Source organism: Microtus pennsylvanicus, chromosome 1 (genome assembly GCF_037038515.1).
Source record: "Microtus pennsylvanicus isolate mMicPen1 chromosome 1, mMicPen1.hap1, whole genome shotgun sequence".
In the NCBI taxonomy this organism is placed as follows: domain Eukaryota; kingdom Metazoa; phylum Chordata; class Mammalia; order Rodentia; family Cricetidae; genus Microtus; species Microtus pennsylvanicus.
Window position 1 is genome coordinate 28,091,997 of NC_134579.1, and position 17,665 is coordinate 28,109,661.

The 17,665-nt window shown below is 47.7% G+C and overlaps 1 protein-coding gene across 7 annotated transcripts in view; it reads right to left on the bottom strand.

Moving 5' to 3' along the window:
* The window catches only part of Tiam1 (TIAM Rac1 associated GEF 1), a 357,642-nt gene that overhangs the window by 113,183 nt on the left and 226,794 nt on the right, over nucleotides 1-17,665 (bottom strand). For 5 of the 7 annotated variants that reach the window (XM_075959442.1, XM_075959443.1, XM_075959444.1 and 2 more), the window contains one exon: nucleotides 9,293-10,266. In XM_075959442.1, the coding sequence (XP_075815557.1) occupies nucleotides 9,293-10,255 (963 nt within the window). In that variant the 5' untranslated portion in view covers nucleotides 10,256-10,266. Of the gene's footprint in view, nucleotides 1-9,292; nucleotides 10,267-17,665 lie in introns of those variants that run through there. The other 2 variants (XM_075959446.1, XM_075959447.1) reach the window with 2 other exon arrangements.

Here is a 17,665-nt window from a genome sequence, read left to right on the forward strand (position 1 = left end):
TCAATGTCCTAACTAGAATGCTTCATGGGAGAGATTTCCAGTTTTGAACAACATCCAAATGACAGGGGTGTCCTTAAATTTCACTCTCTCAAGACAATCCCCCCCCCCCCCCCCCCCCCCCGCTAGCTTCCATTCTGCTTGCAACTTTCCAGAAAGCCTGGCTGTGCTTCCCTACTGGATAAGCCCAAAGCACCCTGCAGCTGCAAGGTAGGGGCCACTCCTGGGCCCTTAAGCTGCAAATGAGTTCCTGTACTGAAATCTCAAGAGGCAAAAAGCAAAGCCTGTTTCCACTCCCTTACAACCCAGAATCACCAACGTGAAGAATATGGACTCGTGCCGCCTTGTAGCAAGGCTCCGGGTCTTGCCCAGAAGACTCACAGGGGCTCCAAGGGACAGCGCCCTGCGCTCGCTAGGATACAGAACCAATTTTGAAAAGTTAATTAGCCTCAAAGTGCAGGAGTCCTGGGACAATTCAGGGACCTGCAAAATCAATTGGCCACTTGTAGCCAGACGTGTAATGCAATTAGAAACTGTTTCTCTTGGTCAAGTTAATTTCCCTGATGGATCTAGCTTAGCCCAAATTTACCTGTCCAAAGAAACTGTGTATACAGTATAAGATAATTCACTGCTCCGTAGAGAGAAAAGAGTGCAGACTTGTGGAAGGCGTGAAATGGAACTGCTCTTCCTCCTATGTCCGTCTCCCGCCACGTGCATCACACACACACGCACACGCACACGCACACAGGCACGCACACGCACACGCACACAGGCACGCACATACACGAGCATGCCCTTCAGTTCTCAATACCTCCCTTGGACATAGTATACGCTCCTTTAGTTGTTTCAGTATAGCAAACACCATTTTCAGGTAAAAGACTATCCTAATCTGAGCCCCTAATCTGGGCCTCAGATCCTTCATATATATAACAGGGCCTACTTGGGTTTCCTTTCGTACTGGTTAATCCTGGGTCCTACATACGGCAAGCAAGTTTTCTACCACGGAGCCATGCCTCCAGCGACTATGCCTGTATCTACGTAATAAAACACTTCATGATATGCTAAGTGATCATATTAGCCCAGGAATAGAACCTCAAACATGCTGGACACGCTGTTCAAGCACACAAATATTCACTATAATTGCTACCTTACTTACACGTGAGCCCTTCCTTACATGAGATAAGAGGCAAGGCCTAGGCATAGCTACAAGCTTCCTGGACCAACATGGCAGGGAGGGAGCTTGCTCTGAGGAATCCGGTATAAACAAGATCTCATGAGAAAAACAAGCAGGCAGATAGGTGGGAGCTTAATGCTAATGGGGTTCTGAAATCATCTTCACACTCTGGAAACACCACGGCAAATGAGAAACCGTTGACGTAACCCACACTAAATTAGCAGTTATTGGGCGCTGCTGATAATTATCATTACTAACTTGCTAGAAATAGGAGGCCAGCTCGCTCTCCGCTTTTCATCCTCTCCCAAGCTCCGTGGCTTTCTAAGTTTCCAACATCCATCTGTCCTCTCGTTATCCCCAGTGGGAGTGCCTCCTGACTTCGCTCAACCACTGGAACTGAAATTCCTTTTTGGCGGGGGAGGGTTCAAGACTAGACTTCTTTGTAATTCAGGCTTTCTGGAGCTCGCTCTGTAGACCTGCCTGGCCTCAATTTTAGAGATCCTCCTGCCTCTCCCTTGTGAGTCCTGGGATTAAAGCTGCGCCCCACCAGCACCTGCCTGGAACTGAAATTCTTAGTTACTAAAAAGGGGAATCCAATACGTAGTAGCAAATGCTGGGAACATTTCTCCAGGTAATTCCTGAAGCTCTGGCCCTCTAGGTCCACGGCGTGAGTCATTTCCCAGTCCTTCCTCTGTTCTTCTATGGATGTGCTTCTGCCTTGGAGCCATCCTCCCTCTACTTCCTGTACCACCTACAGGGCATTTCCTTCCCTCCCTACCTTCGCATCTGTTAACATGGCGAGCCTCCTTCCACTAATCCAGGGCCACACACTATTGCCAGATAAGTTTCCCCAACAGAATCGGGTGGGTTCCAGAGCTTGCCACTCATGACCCTGCGCAAACAAACGTCCAGCATCAACTGAGGCACTCTGTCGAGGGCATGGTTCTAGCTCTTTCTTCCAGGAACATCCATGTTCCTTGTTTTCTACTACCACATACCTTCCTTTTCCCTCCTGCGGTTGCCATGGCAACCCCTCCGCACCATCTCCGCTTCCCATCACCAGCCCTACTGCAGCCACACTGGGTTCCTCAGATGTCTTAGGTAGCCTCCCACCTGACAACTCAACACCCAGCTCTTTCCCCTCCTTCTAGCCCCAAGTCTGACCTCTCTCGGGGTCATGCCGTGAGCTCCCAGTCTGAAGTCGCCTGCCACACTTCCCCAGCACCTAGTCACCCAAGCCTTGCCTATCTAGTCTGTGCCACGTACACCCCCGTTTCACCACAACTCACTCTACGAGCTCGGGAGTTTTCTCGTCGACACATCCCAGTGCCAAGAATAGCGCCTGGCACGGGGTAGGCACTTCAAAAATAATTACTGAATGAACTAACTGCTGCTCATTCCCCATTGCTATCTCAAGACAGGGAAAACAGTTTCCTGTGGAAAAACATTTTCCTCTGATGTAAAGATGCAGTCACTGCCAAGCTCACTAAGGCTCTCCTAAAGTTGAGATGACAGATGAGTCTTTGCCGTAAAGCTTACGTTTGCAACTTCAAGCAGCTCTGTAATGTCTTCTGTGGATACAACCACAAGTCATTTACATTTTTTTATTTAATTTTTTTAAGTGTATACATAAACTCAGAGGGGAAATTGGGTTATCTCGTGGATGCAAAGCTCCTGCCAGCGGGTGGTCCAGATTCAGCTGGGCCCCCTAAACAAATGAAACGCAGGTGGGATGGTTCTGAAGACCCTGTGGGGCCTTCATAGCAGCCTGGCTTCACGGCCACATCCAGCAGGCCCTCCCATCCCTGTTCACGGGATGCTGAAGTCCTGATTCCAGTCCTTGCTCCCCAGTTAGGCTGTCCAACCATCACTTCCACATGACTGTCACACAGCTGGAACGGAGGGGCACAACTTTTCTCTACTGGTGCACTAAATTAAAAACCGTCATTTTTCCCCACAAGCTTGAACTTTCCCCAGCAGTACAGGAATGGCCCCGAGATCGCTAAGACACATGCAAGGGGTCCCTGCATGTCTTCCTTTCCCAGGTCCCTGTGCAGAGGTCAAACCCTACACAGGACAGCTGAGCAGCAGCCTGTAAGTAGCTGAGGAACAGACTGGAGACCCATGCAGACACCAAACAAAACCTCTTACTTTAACTTATGTTTAACTTAAGATAATAAGAATTTAAATGGAAAGGTATTTACATAAATGTAAAACTGGAGTATTCCTAATTTAAAATGAATTAATGAGCACTTCCTACATTTCTATTTCAGTTACTAAAGCGGTGGCTATTTCAAGGCATACCCCACATAAACAGAAGTTCCTTGATGCCTAAAGCATTTCTGAAGCGCACAGAGTGGTCTGAGAAGCGCGGCTGTTATGTTAGCCAGTCTTCCAACTGCCCACCCACCACCCATCGCCTCCAAAAAGATCTTGGCAAAGGAGTCAGAAGTCCTTGTAGGAAATGGATGGGCTTGTTTTCAAAACAAGTACCTCACTTCAGAACTTACATGCTAAAAAAGTGAGACAAAGATGGAAGTACCAAAAAAAAAAAAAAACCCAAAAACTAACAGAAGGTAGAAGAAGGAAAGAAAAGGGGGAGCTTTAGAAAATTAGATTCTATATGAAAATATTTCGTTTCATGAAGCATTAGTGGAAAGAATCTCCTTTTAAAGCACTCCTCTAAAAGCTTGTTTTTTTTTATTTTACGTGTGCACTCCTGTGTGTGTATATTACCTGTATGCAGGAGCCCGCTGAGGCCAGAAGGGGGCTGAGAAAGTGGAGTTACAGCTGGTTGTGAGCTGCTGTGTGGGTGCTGGGAACTGAACTCAGGTCCTCTGCAAGAACAGCCAGTGCTCTAAACTGTGGAACCATCTCTCTAGCGCTTACAAAGTAACTCTTGACCAGACTTCTCTAAATAGACTTTAGGGGACCCACGAATCCTAAAGATGATACACAAGATGGTGTGGCCCATAGTTTATGTCAGGACAAAGCCCGAGGCTTTTAGCTGGGTCCCAAGTGTCTAGAGCAAAGGTAAAGGCTCATTTAGCTATGGAGCCAATTTCCAGCTCAGGCAATACACTCATTTCTGAGTCAAAATCATTTGTCTAGGAACTTAAGATATTCTTCTGATCTAATACTAGGCTCTTCAAGCCAATCATGGCGGTGTACTCCTTTAACCCCAGCACTCGGGAGGTAGAGACAATTGGATCTCTGTAAGATCAAGGCCAACCTGGTCTACAAAGGAAGTTCCAGAACAAGGACAGACAGAGTTGTTAAAAAGAGAAACCCTGTTTCGGAAAAGCAAACAAAAAAGCCTAGGCTCCTCATCTTAGTAAAACCAGCCACTCTGTTATTTGTTGATCAAAGGAAACACCAGGACAGCTTCTCAAATTCTCCTAGTCATCTACTGAGAATGGGGGTAATAATATCATTTTTAGCCAACAAGGCCCTTTTTCCTTGGAGGGAACTAAGGATTTTAACCTTACAGTCCAAGGCTGTGGAAGGTACCACCAAGGAGGAAGTGCAAATAGCATGGAGCCAGAAGAGCTGAGATCTTGCACCTAAGTTCTTCAGTCCTCCCTTGGTGGTGGTTTGAATGAGAATGCCCCCCAAAGGTCCATAGATTCGAATGTTTGGTCACCAAGGAGTGGCACTATCTGAAAGGACTAAGAGGTGTGGCCTTGACAGAGGAGGTGTGTCACTAGGGGCGGACTCTGAGATTCCAAAAGCCCAGGGTCACTCCCTCTTCCTGCTGCCTGTAAGAATGGATGTAGAATTTTCAACTACTATTCCAGCATGTCGTAGTTTAAATGTAATTGGCCCCCATAATTCCATAATCTCATAGGGAGTGGCATTATTAGGAGCTGTGGCTTTGTTGGAGTGGGGGTGGCCTTGGTGGAGGAAGTGTGTCACTGTGGGGGGCAGGCTTAGAGGTTTCATATATATTCAGTATACCGCCCAGTATGTAAATTGATTTCTTATTGCCTGCAATGTAGTCTAAGCTCAGGCACCACCTCTGCCTACACGCTAACATGTTCCCTGCAATGACAATAAATGGCTGAACCTCTGAAACCGTAAGTGAGCCCCCTCAATTAAATGCTTTCTTTATAAGAGTTGTCATGGTCATTGGTGTCTCTTCACAGGAGTAAAACCCAAACTAAGACACAGCACCGTAGCTAGCTGCGTTCTGTCATGTTCCCCACCATGATGAGAATGGATTAAACTTCTAAAACTGTAAGCCAGCCCAATTAAAGGCCTTCTCGTAGGAGTTGCTGTGCCACGGTGTCTCTTCACAGCAACAGAACACTAAGACACCATTCTTCCCTGAAAAGCTATGGAGTCGGGTAGAGAGGGTACCCTCTATGAGGTTCCTCCAAGAAGCTGGCATCTTGAAACTAGGCTGCAACGAATTCCCCAAGGTCTAACAGAGCTCTCTGCCTCTTCCTGTTCCCACTAGATTCAAGGTGCACAGTCCGCCTGGGAAGGAGGAGCCACTGGCAACAGGGCACCACACTTCAGCCCGATCACCTTACAGCTCTCTGGATTCTGTGGCTCCTGGCAACCGGCTCAGTAGAGCCAAGTCACAGTCCTTCACTTCATTCGGGTGAATGAAGTTCTCCTCAAGTCTGCACAATGGCTCCACGCCAAAACGTCCCTCAGGCACTCCACAGACACTCTGACCCTGGCCATGGGACAGATCATTAATGGCAGTGTCCCCTCTCTCCTACTCATCCATCAAAAGTCTCAGGGCTGCAGAAGATGGAACTGCAGGGCATGAAGCCACGCCCTGCCTTCCTAACCACCATTCAGTGGGCAGCGCGAACTCTGCAGAGCCGGGGTTCTGCATTGTTCATTCATTCCCTCCGAGAATACTGAATCCTCCCAGGAGCTTCCTTTGAAAAGAAACCAGATTCACGGAGTTAAACAATCACAGGGCAGAAGGCAAAAACTCCCAGGCCAGAGTTGCTGACACCCTTGATTCTGCATGACCCCAGATTGCCCTCTCCTCCGTCTGTTAAAAGAAATGGAACCAAAGAGCCAGGTTCGACCCGAAATCCACCAAGCCATCAATTAAATCCAAGGAGCGACCTCGGCTGTCCTGTTACTGAAATCAATAACCAAACTCTTCTCCATTTGCTCAGTACAAACTACATACAGCATGTGGACAAGTACAAAGCACACATGCCCAGATGTGTGAATTAAACCAACAACTGTGTGCGAGAAACCGTAGCTCATCATGTGTGATACTCTCAAAGCTTTCACGAGGACTCTACGGCTTGCCCCAGTTAGGAACAAATCCAACCGCTGAACACACAAAAACAGGAAAAATGGCCAAAACCTCTTTTTGTGATCATTTTCAAATCAAATTCAATTGTCCACATTACTTTGGATCCAGAGTATTTTCTCCAGGCTGAGAGGTCGCGCTCTTGGACCAAATGCTTGCCAGGAACTTTTTCCAGTGGGAGTGAAATGGCTGACAGACCCACATCACCACCGCCGACAAGGAGACTGAGATCTGTGATTCAAGCTTCGACAGCGGTCCCTTGGGTCAAAAACTTTGAAAAGGAAAAGAAGAATTCTTTTCAAGGAAGCTTCCACACCCACTGCCTCTTAAAATACCCTGTTTGGAACACAGTGGGCTCAGACTTAGACTAGGAAAATGTGGGCGGATGGCTAGTGTTGTGCATAATTCTGGGGTTTGTTTCAAGTCATTAAAGGTCCTTACTCAACATATAAAGACAATACCAAAATAATACTTCCGCTCATTTTCTAGGCTCCACAAAGGGCTTCCAAGCATGGCGTCCTGTTGGTTCACCTAATACAGCTCTGCTGGAGGATGGTATCATTCTCCCTGGACGGGGAAGGACCTATGAGAGGACTTACCCAAGGACATCCAGTGAGGAGCAGACAAGCCAGCATGCAAATGGCCTTCTTAGGATTCCTAGTCCACAGCACTTTGCAGTACATTAAGCATTATGGCCTTATGAGACACCACATTTAGATGATCTCACTCCTGTATATTAACCTGGGAAGTCAGCATCCAAGGGACGGAGACTCCATATTGCGGTTTCCCAGGGGAGCTCTCGGTGGAGCCAGAGGGAGCACTGTCTCGCTTTGTCCCTGTTCCATGAGTGGTTGTGACTTCAAGACCTACAGCACGTGGGGTGAAGTGGAGGCCCAGCTATCTCTGGTGTTAGAACCATGGAGACAGCAATCCAGAATACAGCTGGGTGGCCCCCTGCAACCTAACTCCGAATCATTCCGGGCAAAGGTGTTGTCTAGGTCAATACGCCCTTTGCCAACTTCAAGGCAGGCAGAGCACCTCTTTGAATCAGTCCTGTGATGCCAATTTGATGGCAGACAATTTCAGGGCAGCCCTTCAGTGCTTTTCATGTGACCCTGTAACAGGCCACCAGCCTATGACCTGTCAAACTGACAGTACAGTAGTGAGCCTCGCAGGGTAGTTAGAGGGACCACCAGGGAGCATGCTTACCCATCGTGTCTGCCATAATCTCACTTCTGTTATCATCTCAACTCAGAAAACAGGAGGTGAAAATTCAGGCAGTACCTCTTAGAGGCACAATTCCTGCTCATCTTCTTAGATGACACCTTCTGATTTGTCATCAATTCAAGATCTGGGTGCAAACACCCAACTGCCCCGACTCCTCAACCCACACAGTACCACTAACAATGCCCAGGGCTACACCGGTGAACACATTTCCCCTACTGACTGCTTCCTAAGTACTGGGCTTCATGACTCATAGATGATTTCATTCCATTTTCTCAAATAGTCCTATTATTACCCCTACTCGGCGTGTGCATATCCACGGTGCCGAAGAGCTAACCCAGAGCCTCTTGCAAGCCCCACAGGGGCCGGCCACTGAGTTAGAGTCCCCAGTCCCACTACCCTCCCTTAGGTAGCTGACGAAATCAAGGATTTAAAACAACTACTCACTTGCCCAAAGTCAACCATGAAGGAAGAGATGAAGCCTCTACAAGAGTGACCTTGGTGGCATCAGCAAAACCCATCTTCAGGAAGAAACTGAGCCTCACACCGGGCCCTCCATCACCTGGCCATTTGACCCAAACGCGGGCCAAGCCAGAGAGTGCAGCACTGACCCCTACTGGGCAGGTCGGAGTACAGCAGCCTTTGCAGGTTACCATGGTACCCAACCGCTTTCAAAGTAAACGCTTTGAAAAGGATTTGAAAGCAGATCCACTTTTGAATCAGAAGCACAATCCACTAACCGCCTCTTAACCTGGTCAGAATCCTAAGCTCCCCAAAATCCACCACAAGAAAGAGTAGCCTCAAGAAACAACCAAAACATGCAGGGCTGTCTGACAGTCACACAAGCCATCATTGCCAGCAAGTCAGAGGGCCATCCTTCCACTTCTCAAGTCTTTTACGAATCTGCTCATACCCCGCTCTCCCCTGCAATAGAGCAGCTAAGCAACTTTATGGCCACGTTTCAAGGGGACCTCTAAAAGTCAGGGTTTGCCCAAGGTCAAACAAACGATTTGGCTGCACACTAGAAGCTGGGAACCCGCCCATGCTATTCCTTCTGCTAGACCTCCCTCCAGAGACAGGGCTGGCCGCATCGCAAGGAACAGGAAATTGAAATGGCTCCTGGTAAGGCAGCAAGCCTGCCAACACCAGAGACAAGCTGACAAGTGACCACAGCCCGCCCTGAATCAAAAACGTCCCTTCAAAGGAGCAGCCCCTGCGACTTCCTCCCACCTGCTGCAGTGTGGCTTACGAGCTCCAAGCGCCGCAACCCACCATGCCTGCGCATCCACAGAGAGCATCAAGTGAGAAAGTCCCATCAGGGAGGTGCTGGTGAGGGACCGAGTTGAGATGCAGTTTCCTGGTATGAACTTAATAATGCTATTGCCATTCCTAGCACATCCTCCCACCCCACTACATACACACACCCCCAATCCCCACCTCTTACCCACAGAACTGGAAGAGGGGCGCAGCAAAAGCTATACCAGCTGCAGCAGCTGCCAGACAAACCGGGTGAAGCCGGGTTTTAAAGCGAGGAGCTGGTAACAGCAAAATCATGCACTGAGAGCCATGCACCACTTCTAAAACACTGCAACCGATCTCTAAGGCTTTACCTGGGTTGTTTTTGCTCTTCGGCCTTGCATGCTCTTGCTAAGGCTAATTTGTGGGTTGGTGTCACCTTCGGAGAGACAGTGCGATTTCCTACAGGGGAGTGTGTTATAATTACTATATGGAGGAGTCTCTTCGGCAGCAGCTGGTGGCATCTTATGCTTTGTGAGATCGGGAATATCAGACACCAAATTCCGACAGTAGCCTGAAAATCTGTTCCTCGGTCCTCCGTTTGCCTTCACCCCAGAGTTTTTCTGAGCATACAAGTCACCCAGGGAGTTGGCTCGCTGACAGGTGCTGAGCTGCCTGGGACTCGCCTCTGTTTCCATCCCCCGAGCCTCCTCGCAGTCCTTCTCTTCCGCGGAACCCAAGATTTCTTCGTTGCTTGTTAAATGTTCTTGGCTCAGATCTGAGAGTGAGAATTCCAGGCTGTCCTCCCGCCAGATGTCTGCGGATTTGGAGCGTTTCTTCTTAAAGCTTGCTGTCTCCATGAACGTGGGCCCATTGGATGTATAGGGACGCTGCCTCCTGCCTCCCTCAGCCAAGTATGTAGCGTCATCCCCGTAAAGCCGGCTCTCCTCAGAGTCTGGCATGCTCTGCACAGAGGCGGCCGTGAGGACCATGCTGCCGTCTACGCTGGGAGTGACAGAGGAATCAGTGTAAGATACAGGTCTCAAGCCCATATCTACTCGGTCCACCCAGATGGGGTCCCCGAAGTCATCTAGGGCTCCTTCTTGGGAGAAGGGCTCCAAGCCATTTTCGGCCAGGGACTGGGGGATGCTGGGGGTGCTGCTGGACCGGGTGCTCACTTCAGAGTTCCTGTGGATCGCCTTCCCGGAGGAAGCGTGTCGTGTCCTCCGTGTCTTGTGTGACAGTCGCAGGGAGCGCGATGTGTGTTTCCGCCCCAGGCTGGCATGCTTTTCTCCATAAAACTCGTGGTCTACATTTTGGCTTTCTGCGTTTCCCATGGTTTTATGGTCTGCACGGCAAAGTGGGGGAAGAGAAAAAAAAAGGAGATAATTGAGTGTGTATTAAAATGGGTATAAATATCTTAAGAATAAGGGCTTCGGGTCAGGCCGAGCAGACACTTTGGCTGTGGGTTAGGTAAATAAACACACGGCTTTCTAGGGGCTGTGGGCAGATCCAGAGACTGATACCTGGCAACAGGTAACCCATCATCAAATGCCGAGATGGTTCCCAGAGAGGTGGAACACTCGTGTGAGTTCACTAGCTGGAGAGAGCAGTCTGCTCAGGCGGCAGGTGCCTAAGGGACCCCCAGAGTGCTGCAACCATGCAGGTGGCCACTCTGCTCACCCGGACTTTCTTCTGCAGCATCACAATGATAGATAGACAGGAAGGTCTGCTCTTATCAGACACCGAAACCTAAAGCGCAAACCTGGGGATCCAGGAAAAGAGCGACTTTCTTTCTCCTTTTCTGCCAGGGGTTCTGTTTGCTTTCTTGTTTTTGCTTATGCAGTTTTATCTATTCCACAATTTGGGGAGATTTAAAATTTTTTTTTTTGCTTTACTTGGATTCTAGCCACACCTCAAAAATCAATCAAAAACTCGAACGCCTCAAAATGCAAACCTAATCACTTTTTCCTAACAAATCAAAATCACAAGGAAAACAGACCGCTACCATTCATTTCACAGCCACTCTGCAAACTTTGATCTGTGGGAGGAGGGGCACAGGCAGGACAAAATGAAAACCTCTCTCGGCAGCTGACTAATGGGTTTATTTCTGGGAGCAAATCCAACCTGTGAACATGAGTCTGGTACAGAACGCCCCGAAGACAGAAAACACAGCCTGTGAAACCAGCGAACTCAATCCAGCCCAGCGGAACCGACCAGGTTGACTCAGTCCTCCCTTGCACGTTCCTAGCCTCCACCACTGACCTGGTGATGCTGCTGTTGCCCACAACAGCAAGGAAAAGTTTTCACGGCCTCACGCCTGCGACGCTGTTTGGCCTCTACCCGTGTTCCAGGAACCAAGCTCTCCATTCCTCTCTGAGCGCATACACCAATGATACCACACATGAAACAGGCGGAATGAAAGAAGAAACACAGGCCCTCCCAAGGCAGATCCCTGCCCTGGCTCTGTCAACTGCATGCAGAGACAGGCATTCGGGAAACACCTGCCAAGCACCTACTGTATTCTAGAAGCCAGGGTGAGCAGCAAGGGACAGACACACCTTCCATGCTTCTGAAACTGGTCTAGCCATGGAAGGTGTGCAGCAACAAAGAAAATAAAGGTGCCAAAGGGTGCAGGAAATGAAGTTGACGGACACACAGAAAAAGGATGGAAACGCACTAACGAAGATACCTCTCTACTGGTCCAGAACCATTACAGCCCCGCTGTTGACTGTAAGCCGTGGCTTCCGCTCTGACAAGCATATCTTATTGTTCCACAAGGTATGGCACAAAGGAAAAACCTCTAGGTAACATGCCAGTGATTCACAGGTAACCCATCCACACATGAGATGCTAAGCTTTTCCTGAGCTAGGAAGTTCCCCACTCAGCCACACACCATGATTCTCAAAAGGGATCTACGGAGAAAGATCTCCCTTTTCACCAGCAGTGAGCACATCTCAAGGCATCATGTTCACACGTCTCTGGCGGATGTCGTTAGCAGCAAATGAAAATGAAAAGATTAATGATCCACGTAAGACCGTAATACATCTTAATCCCTAAGTCTAGCACGTGCTGCATGGTTTATGAGCATACACAAACACAGACTTCACTGACACTACAGGCCATGGCCAATTTCCGAGAATTCCTGTTTTATTAATTTTTATTGATATTTGAGGTGTTAGGAACCCAACAGAGACCCTTGTTCATGTAAAGCATGTGTTCTTCATTGAGCTACTTGCCAGCTCACCCAGCTACTGATCTGCAAGAAGAAAGAAGGGCTCTGGAGTTCAAGCCCAGGGCCTCAAGCATGTTGAACAAGCTACACTGAACTAGACCCGCAACCACTACACCCCCCAGTCCCACCTCCTAATTTTCCAAAAGGCTAAATTAAGTATAAGTTAATATTCCTAGAGCTGGAGAGAGGGCTCAGCGGTTTAGAGTACTGGCTGCTTTTCCAGAGGTCCTGAGTTCAATTCCCAGCAACCACATGGTGGCTCTCAACCATCTGTAATGAGATCTGATGCCCACTTCTGGCCTGCACTGTATACATAATAAATGAATAGATCTTTTTTTTTTAAGCATTTGAACACTTGAAAATAAAAGATTCCTAGTAGGGCATAGGGACACAGGATTTTAATCTGAGCACTCAGGAGGCAGAGGCAGGCAGATCTCTAAGAGTTCAAGACCAGGCTGTTCCACAGAGCAAATTCTAGGACAACCCAGGCTACATAGAGAAACACTGTCACAAAAAAACAGCAAAAAAGACTCCTGTGTGCTTTGTCAATAAACAGAAGACTGGGAAAAAATGTCATCTGCAGCTCAGTTTAAGACTCACATGGGTTGAACCTCAAAGGAGGAAAGGATATTCATGAATGAGCAGAATGGAAGAAAAGGCGAAGCGGTCACCTCGCCCTCCTGTGTTACATCTGTCAAAAGTCTGCACACATAACCGAGAGCTTTCTGGGCAGGCCGCCTTCAGCCAAGAGAAAACCAATCAACTTAAAAGCCCCAAGAGAGTGTTCCTAAAGGAAATGGCCCAACGTGCAAGAATTACAACAGCTCATGCATCAGGCTGACAGGTCTGCCGGGCTAATAGCACTTTTAGTAGTAAGATTCTTTCATGAGCCAAGGTAGGAAGGAAGCCATTTTTATCTTCGGTATAAGAACTTAGAGATGAATGCCAAGTCTCCTAAATTCTACCATGACAGATTCTCGGGGGATGACCTCGACAGAGTCAGCACAAAGCGTAAAGAAACAGAAGTTAGAAAAAATAAGTTTCTAGAGGCTGCAGAAGCAGGCCTTCATTTGAAAGCTTTTCTCTGAACGTCCCTGTAGGTCAGGCTGGGGAGTGGGGACAGGCTCTGTAACTAACAGAAGGGCAAAATATTTAAAAGCCCTACCTCAGGTGGGGACCCCCAGAGAGCTGGTGACCTGCGGCCCTTCTCACTCCCAGGTACAATGGCAATTGCTCCAATAATCTTCCTATTCCACCCCTTTTGCATCATGAGATTAATTTTTATTTCAAACACACAAAACCTCTCTCTCTCTCTCTCTCTCTCTCTCTCTCTCTCTCTCTGTGTGTGTGTGTGGGGGGGGGGGGAGAACAGACTTGTTAATTCAGGGCAGAAAGTAACTTTAAAAAACATCTCTACAAAAGACCACAACCTCTGCACTCAGGCCGAAGAGTTAATAAATACATATGAAGTTCAATAAAAGCCAGAGATGAACAACACCCTCATCCGCATGGCCACCTCACAATCCCAAGTAAGGGGGAGAGTCTTCAGCCAAGGAGGATAGGCATAAATGCATGGAAAGATGGATAAAAATGCAGAAATCTAGATAGAAATCGGCATGGATACCACCATGGTCCAGGTTCAGCATCCCTGCACATGCCAACATGATGCCCCAAGCAGGAAACTCCCCACCTTTCCTCACACAACAGGTCGCAGTCAAAACACAGATGCCTTAAAAATAGTGCATACAAGCAGCCTCAGACTGTGTCAGAGATGTATATGAAATATAAAAGAATTATGCATTTACACTTGGGTCCCACCCCAAAAGATCTCAAATATCCTAAAATTTGAAACACTTCTAGCCCCGGGCATTTTGGCTAAGAGATACTGAGACCTGTAGCAGATCTCAAGGTGGGAAATCTTGCCAGCATTGGGTTCAGCCATCTTTCATTTTCAGGGGAACACTTATTGGGATTGCCGGTGGTCCAGACAGCTCTTACATTCAGGATGTATTGGAGGTAGTAGCTTTTAATATTTAAATGGCAGTGGTATTCAGCCTTCCTTGGCCTGAGTCTTGAGGCCCCTCTTCACGCACTTCCTTCCGCCTAGAACCCTCTTACAGGTGTCTGTCTCCCTAATTCACTTCGTTCACTGACACCTGAGGCCACCATGGTGCTGAGAGTCAAGCCTTCCCTGGCTTCCAATGTGAAATACCAAGTTTTCCTGCAGAACTCAACTCCTCCCCGCTTACCTTCCCCTAATGTTTATCATAAGATGGTTCCCACGACATGGCACACAATGCAGCTCATTCGCTTAGTTTTTTAATTCTGAGCGTCAGGAAAGCCGAACATTTTACTTCTTTTGTTTCCTCTTACGCTGTCAGAACCAGAACGGAGCCTGACAAAGAGTGGGTGCTCAATGAAAAGAAAGCAAACAAAGAAATAAGTCCTGAATAAAAAGATACCCTTGATCTAGAAGGCGACAGTTCATACAATAAAAGGCATGGAGGTTGGGGAGATGGCTCAGTGTTTAACAGCATTTGCGGTTTGTACAGAGGACCTGGGTTCAATTCCAAGAACCCACACACGCCATTACCACGCCAGACGATGGTGCTGCCCTCTTCTGGCCTCCTCAGGCACTGCATGCACTTGGTACACAGACACACATGCAAGCAAAACACCCATACAGACAACCGGAACTACCAGGTTCCACACTGCCCTCATGTGTGAGCTGTAATTCTCTACCATGCTCCCCACTCCTGCCTCATTCCAACAAATCCTGCCTACACTTCCTGTCTTCCTCCGCGGTTTGAAGCCGCCTGGCATAAGAGTAGCCCTGTCTGCCTGTATTCACGGTCACAGGGCAGAACTGCTCAGGTCCCAGATGACTCAGGAAAGTGAGGGAAGGACAGAGCAGCATGAAGGACTGGGGTAGCATTTCAAAGTCATAAGTGTGGGCTCAGACTGCTCGGAGGCATTGGCAGTGCTCTGAGGGCCGAGGGTCAAGGGTAGGGCTTCTCCATTCTCATGAACGCCATGATCTCTTAGCTAAACTGAGGACATGGGCTTTCCAATGAGTAATTATACTAAATGGGCCTCTAAGTTCCATCAAATTAAACACCCAAGAAAGGAGTTAGGAGTTATCTTTAGGAAGGTTACCCAAATGCACAACCTTTATTGGGGTGTTTCACGTGTACACCTAAAAGGAAGGATTGCTTCTATAGGATTCCTTAGCTTACTAAACCCATTTGGCAAAATGAATGATACAGATACTGTACACCATATTACCACTGGGACATTTAGTGAGATGGGGATGCCAAAGGGCACACACACACACACTTAAACAGCGGCAAATCCCTAGTGTCTGCCCATGCTTGTGAGCCATGCAGCCGAGAGAGAAACCGGGAACAGACATAACCCTTTAGTAAAATTTCCCATGACTCTGTAATTATTTTGAAATAAAAACTTTGAATCAAATAAGTTAAGCTTTAACTGAATGGAACAGTCTGGTTTAAAAAAAAATCTAATAGAGAATTTTTCTGAAGAAATACATACAGAATCTTCCCAACCCTTTCTTTTTTACCTAAAAGTCACCTGAAACATTCTGCTACATCTCCAATAAATTAAGCAATTAAAAAAGCAAACACTTAGGAAGCATCAGATAGGAAAACGTAGCGAGTAAATGCAGAGGCAAACGTTCCAAAGTAAGGTTAGTAAAGAGGGAGGGGTGAGGATCTGGGGGCGGAGCTTTTGACTCACTGAAGTAGTGGGCAAAAATGAATTGTTAATATCTGGCATCCCCAAGGAGCAAACACTACCTCACTCCACCAAACACCACTGAAACACCTAAACCAAAATTAACAAAAGCAGACAGGCTGAGGAGGAGCCCAGACTCGAAGAAGCCATTCCACGGAGCAGCGAGTTCCTTCTTTGTTTTTATTGATCCAACCCCTCTCCCAGGCTGGCACCAAGGCTGAGCACCAAACACAGCTGTGAAGAGGCAGCAGAAATGGTGGACTCGTGAGCAGAAGCAAGAATGGTCCCTGGAAACCAGAGAGTGAGCTTAGAAAGTGACCTTAGAAAGTAAAGTACTGGAGACAAGCTCGCCTAAGATGTGTAAGCCCATATGTATCTTGGATGTGCATGCCTGCCTGGGACATATCCAAAACAAGTCAACAAAGACTTCCGGCTGAGCAGCCCAAGTCTCCGGCTGACCCTTGTGGTCACAATAGTAGCACAAGCCAAGACTGAAGCAAAGGCATTGGATACTACGCTGACAGGGAAGCCCACAACAGCAACCAAGAACCAGCAGCCTAAACCCCAAATTCAATCAGCAGCTTTTCAGCCCCTACAAGATTCATGCCCATCAGATGTTCAGCAAGACCCGGAACCTCACAACATGGTATTCAAAATCCCTTGTAGCCTTCCAAAGGGATAGGGAAATGGAACCAGTTTCCATGGGCCAAAGCCACCAACAAATGCCAAACATCCAGTGGCCCGGAGCCAGCTGTTATAACTATCTCCTCAAGTAAAGGTAAACATGCTTGGAACACATAACTGCTAGGTCAGGTGTGATGGTGCACTTGGGGGGTAGGGGCAGGAGATCCCTAAGATTGAGGCCAGCCTGGTCTACAGAGCAAGTTCCAGGACAGCCAGGACCCACATAGAGAAGCCCTGTCTCAAGAAAGAATGAGGAAGGAAAGCAGGGAGGGAGGGAGGGAGGGAGGGAGGGAGGGAGGGAGGGAGGGAGGGAGGGAGGGAGGGAGGAAGGAAGGAAGGAAGGAAGGGTAACTACTTATTGTATGGGATCATCACAAACAACGACATGCTCAGAAAAATAGAACACATGTTAAATTTATTTCTTCTTAATTTATTTTATGTTTATGAGTGTTTTGGCTGCAGAGGTCAGAAGAGGGCATCTGATCCAATGCAGTTGGAGCCACAGGCTCACACACAGTCATCAGGCACCGTGTGGATACTAGGAATGAACCCAGGTCCTCTGGAAGAGTGATATGTGCCCTTGCCAGTCCCCAGAACACAATTTTTAAAATAGTATTATATAAAAGTTTGGTTCACACACACACAAAGCCCGATCCTTTTTTTCAAGTCACTTGGGAACACATTAGCCCTCTGAAAACATAACCTCCTACAGAGAACGTAAGCTTGGAAAAATCTGAGCTATCATTAACATTGGAGGGGGTGGTGAACCTTGTCTGACCTAAAATTTATTGGGTATATTACATTTTTAAATCACCATTTCTTCTCAGTACCATAAGAAACAACATTCTAGTTCGGTCAAAGTCCTGGGCAGAGAGAGCAAAGAAAAACAGTCCAGGAAATGCAGGTGATTGAGGGAGAAACAGGTAAAGAAACAAAAAGGATACAGGAGAGTATGCAAAAAACCATATCCCTTGAGCACGAAGGAGATTATAATAACATTTTTATGATTTATGATGTCTCGTTCCCTAATGACACCAGGGCTTTCTGTGGCAGACAGTAGGATGTTCCTTCCCAC